Consider the following 17,958-nt stretch of genomic DNA (forward strand, 5'->3'; position numbering starts at 1 on the left):
GAATAATGCTGCTATGAACATTGGTGTGCAAATGTCTATTTGTGTCACAGTTTTTAGTTCTTCTGGATATTTTCTTGTTAGATTGTTGGCCGGATCATATGGCAGTTCTATATTTAGCTTCCTGAGGAACTGCCAAACTTTCACAGAAGCTGTACCATTCTACATTCCCATCAACAGTGAAGGGGTTTCCTATTTCTCCACATCCTTTACAGCACTTGTTGTTTTCTGTTGTTGTTGTTTTAAATAATAGCCATGCTATGAGGTTTGAGATATTTCATTGTTGCTTTGATTTGCATTTCCCTAATAGCTAGTGATATTGATCCATTTTTTAATATGCTTTTTCATCATTTGTATTTCTTCTTTGGAGAAATGTATGTTTAAATCTTTTGCCCATTTTTAAATTTAATTGCTTGCCCTTTTATTGTTGAGCTATACGTGTCTTTATATAGCATAGAAATCAAATATTTATCGGATACGTGATTTCTGAATATTTTCTCGCACTGAGTGGGGTGCCTTTTCACCTTCTTGACAAAAGTCCTTTGAAGTACGAAAGTATTTAGTTTTGAGGAGGTCCCATTTATCCCATTGTTGCTTGTGCTTTCAGTGTAAGGTTTAAGAAAGCATTACCTACAACCAGGTCTTGAAGATGTTTCTCTACATTTTCTTTCTAGTTTTATGATTCTTGTTTTTGTATTTAGGTTTTTGGTTCATTTTATTTTTTTGTATAAGATGTGAGATAGGGGTCCTCTTTCTTTCTTTTGGATATGGATATACAGTTCTCCCATCACTGTTTTTGTTGAATAGACTGTTCTGGTCCAGCTTGGTGTGTTTGACACCCTTCTCAAAAATCACTTGACCATAGATGTGAGGGTTTATTTCTGAAACATCATTTTGGTTCCTTAGTCTATATGTCAGTGTTTATGCTAGTACCATGCTGTTCTTACCAGTGTAGCTAGGTAATATAATTTGAAGTCAAGAAGTGAGAGTCCTGCACATTCTTCCTTTTTAAGATGTTTCTGACTATTCAGGGCCCATTACCTTTCCATATACATTTGATCATTTGATTTTTCATTTCTTTAAAAAAAAACTTGGAATTTTTATTGGGATTGCATTGAATATGTGTATCAATTTGGGTAGAATTGACATCTTAACGATATTTAATCTTCTAATCCATGAACATGGAGTGTTCTTCCAATTATTTATGTGTTCTTCTATTTCTTTCAGCAATGTATTGTTTTCTGAATACAATTGCTTTATGTCCCTGGAAGTTTATTCCTAAATATTTGATTCTTTTTGTTGCTATTGTAAATGGAATTTTTTTCTTGATTTCCTCAGAGTGTTCATTACTAGTGTATGGAAACACTACAGAGTTTTGAGTAGTAATCTTATCCTGCCACTCTGCTGAACTTGTTTGTTAGCTCTAGCACAGGTGTTCTTAACCTTTTTTTCCTGCAGATCCCTTTGCCAGTCTTGTGAAAACCATGGACCCCTTACTAAGTCCACACTATACTGTGTATTATTTAATAAATATATCACACCCCCACACCAACAAGTCCCCACAAGAATAATTTTTTTTTTTAATTGATTTCAATTCAAGCTCATGGGCCCCTTGCTAAGAACTCCTGCTCTAGCAGTTTTGTTGTAGATTGGACTTTCTAGGTATAGGGTCACATTATCTGCAAATAGTGAAAGTTTTACTTCTTCCTTTCCAATTTGGATGCCTTTTCTTTCTTTTTTTGCCTGTTGCTCTAGCTAGAGCTTCTAGCACTACACTGAACAATAGCAATGACAGTGGGCAACCTTGTCTTGTTACTATCTCAATGTGAAAGCTTTCAGTCTTTTGCCATTGAGTACAATGTTAGCTGTGGGTTTTTCATATATGCCTTTTATCATGTTGAGAAAATTTCAATCAATTCCTATCTTTTGGAGTATTTTTATCAAGAAAGGATATTGTTATTTTGTCAAATGCGTTTTCTTTGTCAATGAAGAGGATCATGTAATTTTTCTTTTTGATTTATTAATATGATGTATTATGCTGATTTTTCTTGTGTTGTTCTACCCTTGCATGCCTAGTTTAAAACCCACTTGATCATGATGAATAATTCTTTTTTTTTAAAGATTTATTTTTATTTCTCCCTCCCCATCCCCCCCCCCCCCCCCCCCCCGTTGTCTGCTCTCTGTGTCCATTTGCTGTGTGTTCTTCTGTGTCTGCTTACATTCTTGTCAGGCGGCACCAGGAATCTGTGTCTTTTTTTTTGTTGCATCATCTTGCTGTGTTAGCTCTCTGTGTATGCGGCACCACTCCTGAGTGGGCTGCAGTTTTTTCGCACAGGGCGGCTGTCCTTGCGGGGTGCACTCCTTGCGTGGGGGGCACCCCTGCATGACATGGCACTTCTTGCATGCAGCAGCACTGCACGTGGGCCAGCTCACCACACAGCCCAGGAGGCCCTGGGTACCGAACCCTTGACCTCCTATATGGTAGATGGATGCTCTGTCAGTTGAACCATATCTACTTCTGATCAGTAATACTTTTAATGTGCTGTTGGATTCGATTAACAAGTATTTTTCTGAGGATTTTTGCATCCATATCATTAGGAAAATGGGTCTGTAATTTTCTTTTTTTTGTCATATATCTGGCTTTGACAGGGTGACTTTGGCCTCTTAGAATGAATTTTGGTAGCATTCCTTGCTGTTCAATTTTTTGGAAGAGCTTGAGTAAGACTGGTATTAGATTATTTTTGAATGATTGGTGAAATTCACCTGTGGGGCCTTCTGGTTCTGGGCTTTTCATTTTTTGGCAGGCTTTTGATGACTGTTTCAATCTCTTTACTTGTGATTGGTTTGTTGAGGTCTTCTATTTCTTCTCAGATCAGTGTAGGTTGTGTGTTTCTAGGAATTTTCCCATTTCACCTACATTGTCTATTTTGTTGATGTGTAGTTGCTCATAGTATTCTCTTATAATCTCTCTTATTTCTGTGGGGACAGTGGTAATGTCTCCTCTCTCATCTGATTTTATTTATTTGCATCTTCTCTCTTTTTGTCTTTGTAAATCTAGCTAAGGGTTTGTCAATTTTGTTGATCTTGAAGAACCAAATTTTGATTTTGTTTATTCTCTCTATTGTTTTTTTGTTTTCAATTTCATTTATTTATGGTCTAATCTTTATTTTTCCTTTCCTTTGGCTTGGTTTGGGATTAGTTTGACATTCTTTTTCTAGGTCCTCCAGGTGTACAGTTAAGTTTTTCATTTTAGCTGTTTCTTCTTTTTTAATATAAGAATTGAGGGCTATAAATCTCCCTCTCAGCACTGCCTTTGCTACATCTCATAGGTACTGATATGTTGTATTCTCATTTTCATTTGTGTTGAGATATATGTTTTGTATAATTTCTATTTATTTGTGAATTTTTCCTCTTTCTGCCTGTTGTTGACTTCCAGATTTATTCCATTGTGATTGGAGAAAGTGTTTTGTATAACTTCAATCTTTTTACATTTATTGAGACTTTTTATGTGACCTAACATATGGTCTATCTTGGATCCATGAGCACTTGAGAAGAATGTATATTCTGCTTTTTTCGTGACCATGTTCTGTGGATGTCTATTAGTTTTAGTTCATTTATCATTATTTGGGCTGTTTCTTTATTGGTCCTATGTCCAGATGTTCCTCTCCAATGATGAGAGTGGTATATTGAATTCTCCAACTATTATTGTAGAAACATCTGTTTCTTTCTTCAGTTTTGCCAGTGTTTGCCTCATTTAATTTGGGGCATGCTGGTTAGGTGCATATACATTTATGATTGTTCTTTCTTACTGGTGAATTTTCCCTTTTATTAATATGTAATGCCCTCCCTTGTCTCTAATAACAGCTTTGCTTTTAAAGTCTGTTTCATCTGATATGACTAGAGCTACTCCAGGTTTTTTGTTTTTTTTTTTGGTTACTGCATGCATTGAATATCTTTTTCCAGTCTTTCACTTTCAGCCTATTTGTATCATCCCAGCTGTGCAGGCCAATACCATCCATAGTTGCCTGGAGAGACTGATGAAGCTCCATGCCCCTTCCTTCCCTGCCTTGGGAGGGGATGGAGCACAGGTGTAGGCATTAACCTAAGCCATGCAGTCAAAACTGACTGCATCTGCCCAGATAAACTGATGAAGCACCAGCCCCCTTCCTCCTTTGCCAGAGGTGGGGATGAAGCCTCAGGTGTCCACCACAGTCCTGTGTGAGTGGGCTGAAAGTGACTGCAGTTGCCCAGAGAGGTTGGGGAACACTGTCCCTCCTCCTGCCCTCTCAGGTGTGGGGATGCTGCCAGAGATGTGTCCAATAATCTAGTCCATGCGGGCCAAAAGCAACTGCAGTTGCCTAGAGAGGCTGAGGGAGCACTATCTCTCTTTCCTGTCAAGGGCAGGGATGGAGCCACAGATGCATCCAACAGTCTAGTTTGTGTGAGCCAAAAGTGGCTGCAGTTCCCCCGAGAGACTGAGAGAACATTGTCCCTCTTTCCATGTTAGAGGCAGGGATGGAGCCACAGGAGTACCCAACAATCTAGTCTGTGCAGAATCAAAGTGCCTGTAGTTGCCTAGAAAGGCTGAGGGAACACAGTCCCCCATCCTGTCCTATTGGGAATGGGATGGAGCCATAGGTGTCCAATGATGTATCCAAAAGTACCTGTAGTTACCCAGAGATCCTGAAGAAATACTGCTCCTACTCCTGTTCTAGTAGGGACAGGGATTTAGCCACATGAATACCCAACAATCTAGTCTGTGTGGACGGAAAGCAGCTACAGTTGCCCAGTGAGGCTGGTGCAGGTCCCCTCAGCTTTCTTCCTCCTGAAGATGGGGCTGAAGTCCAGGTTAGGGCAGCAAACTGACCTGGATGGAAAGAAACCAGTACCTCCCATCCCTGTAATTTTCAATCAGCCCCACTTGCCACTGTACTGGGGATGGAGTTAAAATGGAAGCTACCAGACTCTTTGTGACTTGGTTTCAAACATTAACAGTTCTTAGGACTGGATGTTAGCCAGCCAAATTTACTAATCAATAACTGAAGTTGGTGACCAACCATCTCTTCCTTCCCTGTTTTTGGGAAATGGAGCTTTCCACTCCAGTCAGGGAATAGCTCCCAAGGTGTCAAGTGTTGCCAGTGGAGAATGGGAACTGGCCTCTGTGGCTTAGAGTGCCCTACTCATGAATCTTCACTGCAAATGGGCAGTCTTCTTCTTCCGTTCTTCCAATGATGTTGCCGGAGGCTCATCTTGTCTCCTGATCGCCTGAAACAGTGATTTAGATAGCTCTGGCTGATTACTAATTGCCCTGTAAGACATGCTGACTCTTGGAGTGCCCTCCCCTGCCACCATCTTGCCCCTCCTCTCTGATAAGGCTTTCTTATTTATTCTGGTGGGTATTCAAAATACCCTTTCAATTTGAGGGTGATAATTCAGAAATATTCTCTGCAATTACCTGCTGTGGCAGTTTGGATTTATTTTATGAATCCCTTGAAGAGACATATTATGTTTTAAATTAATCCATTCCTTTGGGTATGAGACCATTTGACTGGATTTTGTCATTTGGGCATGATTCATGTTAAGTGTCCACCCTCTTGCTGCATGTGATAGAAAGGGAGATACAAAGACTCAGGTGGACAGAGGAAAAAGAAAGTCAGCATATTTGATTCTGTAGTGGGAGAGAGAAATGCTTAAGCATGAACCCCCCAACAGGCTGGGCCCATGGAACAGCTTAAGAGGAGACCAACCCTGTTATATGCTTGATAGCTTACAGCTGAACTTGGAAAGTAAGCAGAACACCAAGACTGGTATAGGAGGCTGGGAAAGAGACAGGCCCTATGTGTGGGTGCTCAAAGCTGAGCTTGTTGCAAGACAGGTTAGATTCTGGAGGGGAAGGCAGAGACCTCTGCAGAGATTGGCAGCCATCTTGTTTCACCATATGACAACAATGCCAGGATCAACGGTAGCTGACTTTGGTGAGAAAGCACCCCTAATGGTGCCTTGGGTTGGGCTTTTCATGGGCTTGGAACTGTAAGCTTTTACCCCAGATAAATCCCCTTTACAAAAGCCAGTACATTTCTGGTTGCATTGGCACCCTTTGGCAAACTAAAAACCTCCTAAAAATATCACTTTATCTTTCATTACACTATCATTTACTTCTGGAACTCCTTAGGCATATGCTGGAGTTTCTTGATGAAACCTACATATTAGCTGTATTTTCATATTTTTAATCTTATTTTCAATGCAGAGTTCTAGATGAATCCCTACTATCCTCATTTTATTAGTTCTCTTTTTGTGTTCAGTTTTGAGTTTATCTCATTTTGTTGTCTTTTTGATTTAGTGATTGCAATTTTCATTTTCAAGGTTTTTAACAGATTTAAAAAATACCCCTAATTTTGTTTTATTTCTTTGTCTTTCTTTCTTTCATTTTTTTTCTTTTTAGGATGTCCTGGGGATTCATGCCAGGACCTTGTACATGGAAAGCAGATGCTCAACCACTGAACTACATCTGCTCCCCAATGAGAATTGGTTTTTTTTAGGAGGTACCAGGGATCAAACCTGAGACCTCATTTATGGGAAGCAGGCACTCAACATCTGCTCCCTGTTTTGGTTTTAATAGTACTCATTCTTTTATGTCTTTGAAGATCCTAAATGTACGTGTTTTAAAGTCTTTTTCCACATGTTCAGTTATTTTCATTTTGTTTAGACTGTATATTCTTATTCTTGTGTTAGTTTTAGTTCATGTGTGCATGCGTCTAGGTGTATATATTTTCTTCATGTGTTTTGGAGTTTTTTGGTTTTGGTCACGTCTTGAGTTGAAGGGTAGTTGTTATTATTCTCCTTTTCTTCTTTCCTTCTTCCTTATCTAACCCCATTTTCTTTTTAGAAGTTTTGTGGTTGCCATTAAATTGTCACTTCATCCCAAAATAGGCTTTATGTTGGTAACTTGGGACTCTTAGCTGACAGAGATGTAGGGGATTTCCCGTATTTAGTGTCTGAGCTGCATAGGGTGTCTTGGCTCAGCTCCTGAATAGAGTACTATATGTGTGAATTTTTTTATTTCTAGACTTTCATATAAACCATATTTAAAGACAAGGATTGGCAATGGATTTTCCATCCTCCTGTCATGAGTTGGGAGCCCTAACCTAATAGATGGTTTCAGTCAGCCTGGCTCTGGTTCTCCTTATTGAGTAGGGGCACTCATATCTATTTTCCCCAGCAGTAAAACTCCTTTCCTCCTGAGCCTACATCTGATTCTGGAGCATAGTAGACAGCACATTAACACGTGTTTACAGCTTTGTATTTCCATTTAGTTTGTGATCCTTGGAGATGTGGCTATTGTCTCCTTAATTTTTTTTCTTTTATATTTATATTTTTAATAAAAGAAAACATGGATTTAGAGGAGAGGAAACCTAAAACTGTGGATTATTATTCCAACCTGGAATTCTAATTTGAATATTTTTATGTTTTATATTTTCTGAACTTATTTCTTATAACCAGTGATATGCTTTTCTGAATGGTGTCCCTTTCTGATATTTCTTTGTGATTTTTAAGGAGGAGATGATAGGCTATTTGCTTCATTTCGCTTTTCTTTTCTTTTTTTAAAAAATATTTATTTATTTATTTCTCTCTCTTCCCCCCCATCCTGGTTGTCTGTTCTCTTTGTCTATTTGCTGCGTCGTCTTCTTTGTCCGCTTCTGTTGTCAGCGGCATGGGAATCTGTGTCTCTTTTTGTTGCGTCATCTTGTTGTGTCAGCTCTCCATGTGTGCGGCACCATTCCTGGGCAGGCTGCACTTTCTTTCGTGCTGGGCAGCTCTCCTTATGGGGTGCACTCCTTGCACGTGGGGCTCCCCTACGTGGGGGACACTCCTGTGTGGCACGGCACTCCTTGCGCGCATCAGCACTGCGCATGGGCCAGCACCACGTGGGTCAAGGAGGCCCGGGTTTGAACTGCGGACCTCCCATGTGATAGACGGACACCCTAACCACTGGGCTGAGTCTGCCGCCATCATTTCACTTTTCTAAAGTGATAATTCTTTCTTATTTCTTTATCTGTACATTCTGTGATTCATGGATGATTAAGGTACAGATTTTTTTTTTCGTATTAAAAGAAAAAAAATTAAGCTAGTTTCTGTCTTAGTTTGCTAGGGCTGCAATACAAATACAACAGGCTACCTGTCTTACTTAAAGCAATGCGATTTATTGTCTCAGGGATTTGGAATCTAGAAGTCTAAAATCATGGTGTTCACAATATCATCTTTTCTCTGAAATCTGTAGCATTCTTGTGGTGGTTTGCCAGAGGCCCATAATTCAATCTCTGACTCCCTCACATGGCCATCTCTTTCCTTCTACCTCCTATTCCTACCTGTGTCCATATTTCCTCTGCTTATAAGAACTCTGGTCATGCCGATTAGAGCCAACCCTAATTCAGTTTGACCTCAACTAATAACATCTTCAAAGATCTTATTTACAAATGGGTTTACATACAGAGGACCAGGGGTCAGAAATTGAGCACATCTTTGAGGAGTATATGATTCAATCCATAACAGAGTTCAATAAACTTTCCCCTTTTCTTAATGTCAATTGACCCATTGCCAGCCATATAATCTTGGCATGTCTTTGTTCCTTTCTTTCTTTGCCTTCACTTTCTTTTCCTTTTTAAAGCTATATTCATTTTTTAGAAGATATTCATTATCTATGAGTGATGAGATTTCTTGTTAGCTAGAGTTATAGTAAATTAATTGCCAGAGAACTATGCTTTGATTATACAATCACCATTTAATTAAAATCTAGACATGTCTAGGTAGGTATCAGAAATTCTAGTCTTGGGATGTTGACTATTAGTAAATCTTTGGCCTTTTCCCTTTTGAGATTCTTACTTGTAAAATAGTGAATATTTTCTTCTTTATATAATTTTGTGGCTAAGATGCTTATGTTAACTTGAACATGTATTTTTTATGTATTTAGTAATTACTTTAAAAATGGTGGGATTGTGGTTTTTGCAATCAAGATAAAGCTATGTTTAAAAGTAGTTTTTAAAAATCATGAACATAAATGAGGAAACTAAACTGTTCTTTTAGTATGAAGTTGTTTTAGTTGTCAGCAGTTGTATGTTGTTGTCACTTACCAAATGGTTCTTGATTAATTCTGAAAGGGTTGTCAACATCAGATAATTTAATTTTCTTTATTTTACACTAACATTCACTATTAGGATATGAAAATTTAAAGGAGTAACTATAAATTGCGGTTTAATAACCTGTCAATATGTATATTTTTCTTTCTAGAGAAAAACAGAAAGTTGAAGCTAAAGACAGAAAAGTTCTAGAAATTTTGCAAGTCAAGGATGCCAAGATACAAGAATTGGAACAGGTTGGTGTTACAACAGAAAATATAAAATATTGCCACATTTGTTTCAGGTAGTAGATCTTTAAAATTATTTTAAATTAATTTTCCAATAATATTAAGAATACCAGGGCATTATGTGAAACTGATAATGTTTTGAAATCATTATAGTCAGATTATTTTTCATTATTTTACTTTGCTTGTGGCATATTTTTTGTTTTCTGAGTTTATAGGTGATGTTCTTTATATATTAAAACTTTCCAAATTAAGGAATGTTATGTTTTATAATAGTATCCAGCAATTATTCATTGTTTTGTTACATTTAACCTTTTATTAGTAGTAGTTATTCAATTCTGAAACTTGTAAATTTTCATATGGTTTCATTTGTAGGAAATTATAACAATTGTAGGAAATTGTAACAAATAGGATCATTCTATTTGATTTTATAAAACTTGGTGTTAATCAAGTTTGTACATTATATGGCAGACTGAAATTTATGTATCCCAGAAAAATATGTTCTTAATTTTAATTTGTTCTTGTAGGTAAGAACCTATTGTAAATAGGACCTTTTGATGAACTTATTTTTAGTTAAGGTGTGGCCAACTAAATAAGGGTAGGTCTTAATCCTTTAACTGGAGGCCTTTTAGTGAAGGCTACAGAGAAGAGCCAGGGGGGCAGCCAGAAGCTGGAAGTCAGCAGAACCTGGATGAGAAAAGTGATGTTGCTGCTATGTGCATTGCCGTGTGAGGGAAATGCCAAGGAATCCCAGAGATTGCAGCTAGCCAGAAGATACTGACCCTGGAAGAAAGCAGGACTTCTAATCTCTGAAATTGTGAGGCAATAAATTCCTGTTGTTAATCCAACCCCTTATATGTCATTTGTTTTAGCAGCCAGGAAACTAATACATAGTCCTATCTTTTACTTACATATAATCAGTAAATTATATAATTACATATAATCGGTATTTTGCCACTGCAAAAATACCATGGGGAAAGTGCATCCAGGAACTATTTTCAAGAGTTAGTATTTTAGAAGTAGAGTAGAAAGACATTTATTATAAAAATGGTCTATGTTATTCTATAATATTTACATTCATTTTATACCAAACTCCTTAATTTTTCTAGGTTTAATGGCAACTATTGAACTTCTGACTTTGAATTCATTTTCCTTCCTACTCAATTAAAGGGTCACTAGAACTTTGATCTAAGGTCTGTTATTATTATAAAGTTTTATAAAAGGAACTAAAAGAAGAAGTTAATTTAGATACATTATTGAATTTTTTTTTAAAGATTGATTTATTTATTTCTCCGCCCCCCCCCCCCCCCCAGTTGTCTGCTCTCTGTGTCTATTTGCTGTGTCTTCTTTGTCCACTTCTGTTGTTGTCAGCGGCACGGGAATCTGTGTTTCTTTTTGTTGCGTTATCTTGTTGTGCCAGCTTTCTGTGTGTGTGGCACCATTCCCGGACAGGCTGCACTCTCTTTCGCGCTGGGCGGCTCTCCTTATGGGGTGCACTCCTTGTGCGTGGGGCTCCCCTATGCGGGGGACACCCCTGCTTGGCACGGCACTCCTTGCACGCATCAGCACTGCGCATGGGCCAGCTGCACATGGGTCAAGGAGGCCCGGGGTTTGAACTGTGGACCTCCCATGTAGTAGACGGACGCCCTAACCACTGGGCCAAGTCCGCCACCACATTAATGAATTTTTAGCTTTGATACTTAACCTATTCTTACATTCCCTACGTCCATGTTAACTTCTAAAATGGAATAAAGATTGCTATGTCACATAAAATTTATAATTGATACTTTACCTAAAGTTGTTTTTCCTTATAGAAAATGTCATAATTGATTGGCACTATAATGATAAAACTAGAAATAACGTTTTCATTAGTTTTTTTTCTGGAAAAACACACACATGCACGCACACCAAACAATTGTATTTGCAACCTGCATATAGAACAATATCAAAGTGTGTTCTAAGTTGGAGAAATATTATAATAGAAATATTATAATATGTATTTATTAGGTGAGGCTAGGCTGCTGTAACAAATAGTTACAACCATATGACTCAGAAGTAGTAAACACAATTTGCACTCACATTCCATTGGGGTAAAGTAGTAATATTGGCACCCCAAGATTCAGAGGGTTTGGGAAAATGTTCCCCAGTGACAACTCTGTTCTGTGGATGAGGAGAATGGATATTTTGGCATTATTTTCAAATATCCTTTGGCATTAAGTTTGCAATCCTTTAGCTAATGCTCTTCAGTTTGTCAGATCCAGATAGCTGTAGCCTACCATTTTACTTAAATTGTTTGTTTTCCAAAATGAAAAGGTATTTACCCTTTTTCTTTGCTAAATTCTTTTTGTGCTTCTTCCTTCTTTGGTAGACATTTATTATTTACCTTTTTGAGCATGACATTTTAGTTCATATATAAAATCCTAAATTCCCACAAGAGAAATTATTTTTTTAGTTCTCCTTATTTCTTAGCCTAAATCATGTACATTTTTGTGCAATGACAGTTTTCACTTTCTTCAAGGTATATTTTCTATTCAGTTCAATAAAATATTTTATTAAATATATAATATCCTGTGATGTTTTAGTAGTAAATTGAGTGTTACATTCTTGGATCAAAATAATTTTAAAACCTTTTTGAGGATTAGGGTGGGGATAGAAATAAGATATTCTCCTATACTAGATCATATATTCTTTGAGGGAAGACAGTTCTCTTATTGACTGTTAAACTTAGCATCCAGTATTTACCACATTGTCTTGTTCATAACAAATGCTTTTTGAATATTGTTGATCTTGTGATTAAAATTTAATGTAGAGAAGTAGATATGGCTAAAAGCAGTTGAGTACCTCCTTCCCACATGGGATGTCCCAAGTTCCATTTCTGGTGCTTTCTAAAGAAGACAAACAAACAATGAGCAGACAATGCGCAAAAAAAGAGTAGAAAATGAGCAAAAACACGAGCAAGGAGTGGATGTGGCTCAAGCAGTTGAGTGCCTGCCTCCCATATGGGAGTTCTGAGGTTTACTTCCTGTGTCTGCTAAAGAAAAAACAGACAATGAGCAGAGACAAAATGAGCAGGGAGTGGATGTGGCTAAAGCAGTTGAACCTGCCTGCCACACGAGAGTCCTGGGTTTGGTTCCCAGTGCCTCCTAAAGAAAAAAACAACAGACAGTGAGCAGACAACAAATAAAAACAATGAGCAAAAACAAACAGCAGAAACAACAAGCAGACAATGAGTGAAAATACAATGAGCAAATAGATGACGGAGCCATTTTGGGTGTGGGTAGAGGATTTAATGTAGAGTAATGTAGCAGTAGTAGTGCCATGAGAGAATCTCAAGCAGAATTCTATAAAGATTCAAAGGAAGGAGAGATTAAATTTACTGGAAGGGTCTTGAAGTTTTCAAATGGGTTTCAGTAAGTAGAGCTTGTAAGACAATCTTCTTTGAAAGTGGCATTGAGCAGTATGCATGAAGGTAGGCATGTAAGGTATGCTTGGGTAGTATTGAGATATATGTTTTGTTTCCTTGGTAGTGTGTAGATGTGAAGACTGAGATAAGACCATAATGTTATGTTGGAACTCTATTAAGGAAAGATCCTGAGTGCTTGAATGAGGAATTTGTATTTCCCTTGGGAGGCCAAGGGAATCTTTCTAGGGAAGCCAAGGAATCTTTCTAGGCTTTTAATTTAGGGGACTAAAGTTAATGGAACTGCAGCTTATGAAGACAAAATCAATAGGAGTATGTTACAGTTATAAAAAGGAAACCAAAAAGTGGAATGAACTATTAAGAGGTTATTTCATAGTCTGAGAGTAATTCTTGGACCTGAACTATGAGGTTTGCAGGGGATTTAAGGTATGTATATGGAACCTAAAGGACTTGACAATAATTTAGAGGTAACTCTTAGGTTTTCAGCCTGGGGAAACCAGTACAATAGTGACATTATCAGAGTGATAGTAACTCGCACATCATTTCAAGGCAGTAAGAATGTAGAGAAGCACAGGAAAAACACTATCAGTGCAACCCGTGGACCATAGTCAACAGCAACACTGCAGCACTCTCACATCAACACCAAAGATGCACCATGCCAATGGGGCCATGGAAAAAAAACATACCAAATGTATGCCACAGATCATAGCTAGTGGCAACAGTTCGATGACAACATCCCATAATTTTTAAAAATATATTTTTATTCTTAAAGTTGTGAACCTAAAAAACAATCATGCACATGTGTAAAATTCCCATACAACAACCCTTCACCAGCACACCACACTGTTGTAGAACATTTGTTACAGAATATGAGGTAATATCATCAGACCACCATAACCAACCATGGTCTGCAATGTACACCAGCAAATTCCTTCCACAGCCTCCCACCATTGACACAGCATATCCCTAGCACCTATTCAAGAATATCATGGTATTGCTGTTAACTACAGTCCACATCCACATTAACTATGCTCTTGCCTCTCCACACCTCCCCCACCCCACAATAGTGGGGCATATCTGCCCCGGATCACAGAAGGGAAGTCCTGTATTTGCACCAATAACCAGAACTCTCATCCACCCCTGGGCTCACTCAGTCCTTAGATTATTCTTTAGCTTTCTTTCAATTGGCATTTACATCCCTAGACTACCCTTTTCAGTCACAATCCCATTTATAAACCAGATGCTACTCACTATAATGTGTTACTATCAACTCTATCCATTTCCACACATTTACAGTTAATTAAAACTTCTACATACATTACCTATGTTTTACCTTTTAATTTTTATTCTAGGACCATATATGACCTAAAGCTTCCCCTTTTAACCACATTCACCTATTAATTCAGTGGTGCTAATTACACTCACAATAATGTCATACTATTGTCACCACCCATTTCCAAACCTCTACAATCAACCTAAATAGAAATTCTGTACAAATTATCAACTCTTCATTCTCTAATTCCAGTCGATCCCCTAGTAACTGTATATTCTAGATTCTAACTCTGTGAATTTGGTTATTATAACTAGTTCATATCAGTGAGACCATACAATAATTGTCTTTTTGTTTCTGACATATTCACTCAGAATAATGTTCTCAAGGTTCATCCACGTTGTCGCTTGCATCAGGACTTCATTCTTTTTTATGGCTGAATAATATTCCATTGTATGTATATACCACATTTTGTTTATCCATTCAATAGTTAATGGACGTTTGAGTTGCTTCTGTGTTTTGACAATTGTGAATAATGCACACACATTGGTGTGCAAATGTCTGTTTGAGTCCCTGCTTTCAATTCTTCTATAATAGTAGGATTATAATAGTAGGATTGCTGGGTCTTATGGTAATTCTATACTTAGCTTCCTGAGGAACTACCAAACTCTTTCTACAGCGGTCTTCCATTCCCACCTTTAGTGAATGAGTGTTCTATTTCACCACATCCTCTCTGGCACATGTAGTTTCTATTTTGTACTTTTTTCAAATAGTAGCCATTCTAGGGGCTGTGAAATGTGAAATTGCAGTTTTGATTTACAGTTCTCAAATAGTTGATGAGGGTCAGCATCTTTTCATGTACTTTGTAGCCATTTGTTCATTCTCTCTGGAGAAATTTCTGGTCAAATTTTTTGCTCATTTTTTAATTAAATTGTCATTTTATTGTTGAGTTTTGGATTTCTTTTTGCGTTTTAGTTATTATACTCTTACCAGATAGGTAGTTTCCAAGTATTGTCTCCCATTAAGTAGGTTGTTTTTTCACTTTTGTAACAAAGCCTATTGATGCCCAAAAGTTTTTATCTTTGAGGAGGTCCCATTTATGTATTTTTTTCTTTCATTTCTTGTGCTTTGAGTTTAAAATCTAATAAACCATTGCCTCACACAGGTTTCTGAAGATGCTTCCTTGCATTTTCCTCTAGGAGTTTTATAGTTCCTGGTTCTTATATTTAGGTCATTGATCTAATTTGAAATAATTATTGAATGTAGTATGAGATAGATGTCTTCTTTCGTTCTTTTGCATATAAATATCCAGTTCTCCCAGCACTGTTTGTTGAAGGGACAGTTCTTTCCCAGATGGAGTGGAGTTGGCAGCCATGTAAAAAAATCAATTGGTCATAGATATAAGGATCTATTTCTCAAATCTCAGTTCAATTCCATGGGTCATTGTGTCTATCTTTATGCCAATATCATGCTATTTTGACCAGTGTAGCTTTGTAATATGCTTAAAATCAGCATATTCATTCTTCTTTTTTAGGATGTTTTGGCTATTCAGGGCCCCTTACTCTTCCAAATAAATTTCTAATTGGCTTTTTCCATTTCTGCAAAGAAGGCTGTTGGAGTTTTGATTGGGATTACAATGAATTTAGAAATCTTTACATCATTGGCAGATGAATTGGTAGAATTGTCATCTTAACAATATTTATTCTTCCTTCCACTGCATGAACATGGAATGTCCTTCCATTTATTTAGGTCTTTGATTTCTTTTAGCAATGTTTTGTCTATTTCTGCATACAAGTACTTTACATACTTGGTAAAAATATTTCTGATTCTTTTAGTTGCTATTGTAAATGGAACCTTTTCTTGATTTCCTCCTCAGATTGCTCATTACTAGTGTATGGAAACTACTGACTTTTGCATGTTGTTCTTGTACACTGCCACTTTGCTGAACTTATTAGCCCTAGTAGCTTTGCTGTAGATTTTTCTGGACTTTGTTTATATATAAGATTATGTCATCTGGAATAGTGAAAGTTTTATTTCCATTTTGGATGCCTTTTCTTTTTCTTGGTTTAATGCTCTGACTAGAACTTCCAGTACAATGTTTAATAATACAGTGACAGTGAGCATCCTTGTCTTATTCCTGTTCTTAGAGGGAAAGTTCTCAGTATTTCACCATTGAGTAAGATGGTGGCTGTGGGTTTTTCATATATGTCTGTTATATTGATATAAAGTTTCCTTCTATTCTTATCTTTTGAGTGTTTTTATCAGGAAAGAGTCTTGGGCTTTTGTTTTTTTGGGAGGATTTTGAGAGGTTTTTGGGACTTTTGATTCAATCTCTTTGTAATTGATCTATGAGCTTTTCTATTTCTTCTAGAGTCAGTGTAGGCTGTTCTTCTGTTTCTAGGAGTTCACCCATTTTATGTAGGTTTTCTATTTTGTTGGCATAGTTCATAGTATCCTTTTAGTATCCTTTTTATTTCCAGGGGTCTAGTAGTATCCCCCTCTCATTTCTAATTTTATTTATTTGCATCTTCTCTCTTTTTTTTATTCTCAATTTCATTTATTTCTGTTCTAATATTTGTTATTCCTTTTCTTTTTGCTTTGGGATTAGTTTGTTGTTCTTTTTCTAGTTTCTCCAGGTATGTAGTTAGGTCTTTGAGTTTAGCTCTTTCTCCTTTTTTAATGTAAGCATTTATGGCTATATAGTTCCCTCTCAGCACTCCCTTTGCTGCATCCCATATAAGTTATGTTATGTTGTGTACTCAGTTTCATTCAAATCAAGATATAGACTGATGTCTATTGCAGTTTCTTCTTTGACCCACTGATTGTTTGATTGTGCTATTTATCTTCCATCTATTTGTGGATTTTCCAGTTTTTTACCTGTACTGATTTCTGGCTTCATTCCATTATAGTCAGAGAAGGTTCTTGATTTAATTTTAATATTTTAAAATTTATTAAGACTTGTTTTGTGACCCAACATTGGTCTATCATGGAGAATGGCTCATTTGCACTTGAGAAGAATATATATCTTGCTGTTTTAAGGTTAAATGTTCTGTATATGTCTGTTATGTCTAGTTCATTTGTCATAGTATTCAAGTTCTCTCTTTCCTTACTTCTATTTAGATGTTCTGTCAATTGAGGAGAGTGGTGTATTGATTTCTCCAACTATTATTGTAGATGTCTTATTTCTCCCTTCAGTTTTATGAGTGTTTCCCCTGTGTATTTTGGAACACTGTGGTTACAAGCATAAATATTTATGATTGTTAAATTCTTGGTAGATTAACCCTTTCATTAATATAGACTCTACATCTTTGTCTCTTGTAACAGCTTTTAACCTAAAATTTATTTTGACCTATATTTGTAAGTCTATTTTGACCTATGTTTGTATAACTACCATCGTTTCAAAGCCTCTTTGCTTCTTTGGGTCTAAGGTGAGTCTCTCGTAAACAACATACATTTGGGTGATGCTCTTTTATCCATTCTGCCGGTTCTGTTTTGGTTGGGGAGTTTGATCCATTAAAATTCAGTATTATTACTGTAATGGCATTATTTACTTCAGCCATTTTGTCCTTCGGTTTTTATATGTCATATCTTTTATGTCTCTTCCTTTATTGTAGCCTCCTTTTCTGTATAAGTTGATCTTTTGTGATCTATCTGATCCCTTTCTCATTTTTGTTTCTTTATATTTTCAAAATAATTTCTCCGGGGTTACAGTAGGATTTATATTACACAACCTGTATCTATAACCTATTTTGAAAAGATACCAGTTTAGCTTCAAAAGCAATATATGTTCTCTGCTTCCATATCCTGCCATTCCCCTCTTTATGTTAATTTTGTCCCATGTTACCTCTTTATTTTACAAGTCCATTATCAGGAAATATGCCTTTTTCTTGTTAAATTGAATTTTTGACTCTT

At 36.8% G+C, this 17,958-nt stretch overlaps 1 protein-coding gene across 4 annotated transcripts in view; it reads left to right on the plus strand.

The window, feature by feature from the left end:
- The window catches only part of CNTLN (centlein), a 425,457-nt gene that overhangs the window by 101,569 nt on the left and 305,930 nt on the right, over positions 1–17,958 (plus strand). For all 4 annotated transcript variants that reach the window (XM_058301902.2, XM_058301903.2, XM_058301901.2 and 1 more), the window contains exon 3: positions 9,283–9,367. In XM_058301902.2, coding sequence (XP_058157885.1) covers positions 9,283–9,367 — 85 coding nt within the window. The remainder of the gene's footprint in view (positions 1–9,282; positions 9,368–17,958) is intronic.

This window comes from Dasypus novemcinctus, chromosome 8 (assembly GCF_030445035.2).
Source record: "Dasypus novemcinctus isolate mDasNov1 chromosome 8, mDasNov1.1.hap2, whole genome shotgun sequence".
NCBI lineage: Eukaryota > Metazoa > Chordata > Mammalia > Cingulata > Dasypodidae > Dasypus > Dasypus novemcinctus.